Source organism: Hibiscus syriacus, unplaced genomic scaffold (assembly GCF_006381635.1).
Source record: "Hibiscus syriacus cultivar Baekdansim isolate YM2019G1 unplaced genomic scaffold, ASM638163v2 tig00110889_pilon, whole genome shotgun sequence".
Taxonomy (NCBI): Eukaryota; Viridiplantae; Streptophyta; class Magnoliopsida; order Malvales; family Malvaceae; genus Hibiscus; species Hibiscus syriacus.
Window position 1 is genome coordinate 942,005 of NW_024062899.1, and position 5,043 is coordinate 947,047.

The 5,043-nt window shown below is 34.2% G+C and overlaps 1 protein-coding gene across 1 annotated transcript; it reads left to right on the forward strand.

The window, feature by feature from the left end:
* Nucleotides 1-3,454: 3,454 nt before the first annotated feature.
* Nucleotides 3,455-4,681, forward strand: LOC120144393 (transcription factor TCP13-like). The gene is made up of 2 exons (XM_039158460.1): nucleotides 3,455-4,472; nucleotides 4,504-4,681. Exon 1 carries the CDS (start codon nucleotides 3,511-3,513, stop codon nucleotides 4,375-4,377), a length of 867 nt encoding a protein of 288 aa, XP_039014391.1. The 5' UTR covers nucleotides 3,455-3,510; the 3' UTR covers nucleotides 4,378-4,472; nucleotides 4,504-4,681.
* Nucleotides 4,682-5,043: the final 362 nt, after the last annotated feature.

A 5,043-nucleotide genomic window follows, 5' to 3' on the forward strand; every position in this document is an offset into this window, starting at 1 on the left:
GATCCCATGCGATGTCGGTGGCCAATCTACGAAAACTACGACGACGTATGAGTAGAAGGATGGAAGGGACTATGTCGGTGGCGGTGGTCGTGGCCGAAAAGAGCGACGACGATGGATTAAGGTTAGGATTTGGGGTTGTTTTATAATATAATAAAAGTTAGTGTTTTTTTATAAATATCATAATATTTTTAATATTTAAAAAAAAAATTAAAATAACCAGATTATGACATGTGTTATTTAACAGAGGAATTAATGTCGTTGACGGCCCGAACACCTAAATGGGTAACGTTTTTAACGTTAGACACCTTGATGAGTCAAAAAAATAGTTTAGACACTTCTTTAGAAAAAACGATATAGTTTGGATACTTATTTTTGTATTTAGCCAAAAAAAAAGAAAGTATTTTCAATATTTAAGTTTTAGTACTAAAGATCAACATGTATTTTCTTTTTGGGCTTAGTAAATATATATCAGTATTCAGTACTCAAATATGATTATAAGTAATTAATGTAAAGTAGGATTTTGGGGACAATTTATTCAGCAATAATTTTGCTTTTTATCAGTCGATCGTAACAGTTTGTGAAACTTTCTGACCTATCCCTTTCTCCCCTCCTGCAAACAAAGATGTAAAGCGGAGAAAATTAAAGAAACTTTGCTTACAACCTATTTAAAAAGAAAACCAACTGGTTTAAGTAGTAAGCATCTTGATATCGTTTAAGCAAGGTCTCAGGTTTGAGGCATTGTGTATGCAGAAAACTCTCGTTGGGAGACTCACTAGAAAAGCTAGGTGTGCGACCCGGATCAATCCAAATTAATCAAGATGAAACCTTGGAACTGGAGGGCAACAAAAAAAAATTATATTTTCGTTTTTATGACCTATATTTAAAATGAATATGTGATTATTTTTTCTAATAATATTATCTCTAAAGTTATAATATGATCTTCTTTTATCGTTTTTCTCTAAGTAAAAAAAGGTTCAATCCATTGAAACAAAGTCATCCCATTCATATAATCACCTAATACAGGAGTAGATAAATAAGTTGATCCCTCAAACCCATTGAATGGTCTCGATATAGAAGAGAGCGTTATCCATTTAAGAAATTTTAAGTTAAAACATTTGCGTTTACAGAGTATATGAATTTTTTTATATAATTAAAAATAGCTAATCCCTCACGGCCATTCCTTATATATATTACATATGTATATTACTTAGAAACATGTATTTTGGGGGTTTGAGAGCTTAATTTCTTACTTTCTCATTTTTAAAGATCTTCTACTTCCCAGAGAGAGAGAGAGATAAAGATAGAGAGGGCAATAAAGGCGTGAGTAATTGCTTTATGGTAGAAAGTTATGTCTCGTAGCTCTTATGCTTTTACAATTCAAAATTTATTTTCAACTTTTGAAAAATAAAATTAGGGTTCATTGGTTTCTTCCATTTCCATCTTACTTTCATTCATTTTTTATTAATCTGGGTAAATATAAGGTAGTATCCGTTCAAAGATAATTATCAATCATTTGATATTGAATACTTATACCCTGATATTCCTGATACTCGAACATAAAACCTCAAAGAATAACAAAAAAAAATTACCACCAAAGTCACTTGATTTATCTTTCTTTCCATATTTTGATTGCATGTATATGTTCTTTTTGCTCAATGATTGCGAATAATACGGACCCCACATTTTTTTACTGGCGGTTGAGTGCTGCAATGCCATCTTCATCTCAAAATCCATTAAATGATGCACATAATACTTCCCTTAGTCAAAGAAAAACCAGACAAGAAGTGTTGGTATATATTTGCAGCACAACTATAAGAAGTAGTAGAAGAAAGAACCAACTGATTCTCATCTTTTCATATCTTTTCAACCATTTGATCACATTCCACTGACTGAAAAGTTGCACAAAGATCTGTAGCCCTAGGGTTTCTATTTTTGCTTGTGTTGGAAGATGCATTGCATATACGTTATACAAGATAGACACTGAAGAAACTTTTACATATAGAAAAATAGTATTTGGTATATCATATTGAAATCCCAGATGAGCAAACGAATTGATTCCATTCAAGTTGTTTTATTATAATTATTTTAGCTCAAATGTTAGGTTTCCAATTACTTCAACTTGCCGGTCCTCCATGCATATTTATCTCCCTGAAGAAAAGTTGTCTGGTCCTATTTTCAACTCTAGCGGATGCACCTATTCATTGGTCCCCATCCTGTAAGGTAGCTGTTAATGTCTCAAGTAACTCTCAAAACACCAGCAAATTGACTATTCCTCTTTACACCATAAGTTTTTATCATACTTAACCAAAGGACTAAGCTTCTAAATTTTGGTCACATGAACATCTTCCCTAGTAGTAGCTAGGCGTGCATTCAACAGCACCATGTGATAGGGATTCAGTCGCAAGTTCTTTTGTAGTTGTCGATAAAGCATGCATGCCTCTCATTACTTTTTCAAATATATGCAGCATGGTCCCCATCTTATCTTATATTCACTTTGTTTTTGTGAAAACCAAATGAGAGAGTGTTGATTTTAATCTACGCCATCTTCCCTACTCTTGTTTTCTCAAAACTATAAATAATAAAGATTAGATCCATTTTCTTAAATTTGATAATTCCTACCTTAGAGATGGACCGAAGAAATGTTTCACGGAAATTTTAAATTTTCTTATAGTTTAAATAATCTTTTTTGTATCTTTTATTGACGATGTAATTTTACACCTTTTAAAATTTTGTAACTTCACAAATTTTTAAATAACATTTTGAATTTATATCTCATGACATAAAATCTTATCTCGGTCTTTATACTCTCCCTTATTTCTCAATATTAAACACCTGGGAATGGTTTGCTTAATATGCTTGACATATGGTGAAATATGACACGTGGCAACCCTACTGCCATTGACTTTTTTAATTATTTTCTTCATTTCTTCCATGGACAATGGTCGGTTAAATTCCAGCATCTTTCTTCTTTTTCTTTCTTCCTTTTTTCTCAAATGGAAGAACTTTATCAATAAGGTTTGTTCTCAAAAGCAAGAAAATTTTGATCTTTCAATATACAGGCAACGAGTTTGGTTGTTCAAGGGGCATTAACTGCTATACTTCAATGTTTGATGTTTTTCCTTTTTTAAGTTTTAATTGATTTTCAGATTTGCCTAGGAATACCTAATGATTTCTTTTAATGACTTGTAAAATTCAAAAGAATCTGCTCTTTCTTCAGAATCTCTCTATTTTAGTAATAGATCTGCTTCACATCCTCATCTTGTCTTATAGCTTTCTCTTGTACACTGATCAGGCAGGCCTAGTATGAGCTTTAATTTCTATAGGACAAAATGATATGAAAATTAGGGTTAGATGCATACATATATATACGCACTCAGTGATCTAACTGAGTACCTATTGACTGAAATCTATTTCTTCTTCTACAGATTATACTCTCTATGAATTTTGTTTCTGTTTTTTCATTTCAACAGGTATTCAATTGCCTTATGCTTCAATAATGAGAGACCTAAGATGAATGCAAGTTCAAAGGAAGCAGATTCTTCCAGCAAACAACAAAGCAACACAAATGATACCAAGTTGAGCAGTACTGGCCAATCTAGCTCTTCTTCCCCATGGTTAAGACTGAAGGATCCACGAGTCGTACGTGTTTCTCGTGCCTTTGGGGGAAAAGACCGGCACAGTAAAGTTTTCACCATTAGAGGATTGAGAGACCGAAGGGTGAGACTCTCAGTTCCCACTGCTATTCAATTGTATAATCTTCAAGACAGGCTCGGACTTAATCAGCCTAGCAAGGTTGTCGATTGGTTGCTCGATGCAGCTAAACACGAAATCGATGAACTCCCTCCACTCCCATGGCCACCACAAGGGGACTTTGCCTTTAACCATCAGATGGTTCTAAGTAGTAGTACTTCTCAAGAACCAGGTCCTTCCCAATCCAACAAACAAGGGCTTAAAACTGGTACCTGTGTTGATTCGGAAGATCCTGCGGCCGAATTACCGAGATGGAACTTTTGGAACTCTGATGCATGTTGGAGAGCTAAGTTCAAAGAAGTTGCAAGGGAAACGACCAATGAGAAAGATGATGGGAACAAAAGAAATGAAGGGGAAAAGCAACAAGACATGTTAAGCAATACAGTTCCCTATGGTTCTTACTATCATTTTGAACCTCCAAGCTTTGCTTGCAGCCATGGTTTTGCTTCCCACACAGAAGATCTTCATAATTTCAATGTTGAGCCTTTACCATTGGCATCAACATTATCTCTATCATCTGGAACTTCTCAAATGCTTGATCCTAGACAACAAGTTAACCATTTCCAATTGCTCAGCTCAGCTGCTCAAACCATCTTGCCAAGCTCTATTAACCCGCCACCACCGTAGTCAATAAGCCAATCTATCAGACCCTTCCATTTGAGCATTGCCCCTAGGTTTCCTTCTAAGGAACAGAAGTTTCCTTCTAAATGACAAGAAAGGTAGTTTGACCCTATTTGCACGCATAATTTGAAGGTATTTTACTTCCTGGAACTGAGAAGCAGACAGCTAAGTTATAGTTATCGGGATATAACAATTAAGGTTTTGTGTTTTGATTTCATCGGATGATTGAGGGGAAAATCAGATCTTCATGTATAGATTTGAATGCCATACTGCTGAATTAATTCTAATCAATATCTGATGCTTATGAATATTTTGAGGGTATACATATATTCTTACTTTCTTTTTCTAGTTGAAGTATGATCTACATGATGCATTATGTGTCAAGGTCACACACGTCCAACAGGACAATGTCATGCTGAAAGTAATAGCAGGTTGAAAAGGGACCTGTTATTCGAAAGTTTCATGAAGCATGCATACATATAGTGATGGATTCTGGGGGTGATGAGTGGGATTGTATTCCTAAAAGTTTTAAATACTCATAGTTTAGGTATCTTTTCGTATTTTCTATTGATTATTTAGTTTCTTAACATATAAATTTGTAATTTTACTCAACAAAAAATTTAATATAACTCCCTAAGTTGGTATTCTTGAGATAAAATCTTAAATCCTCTC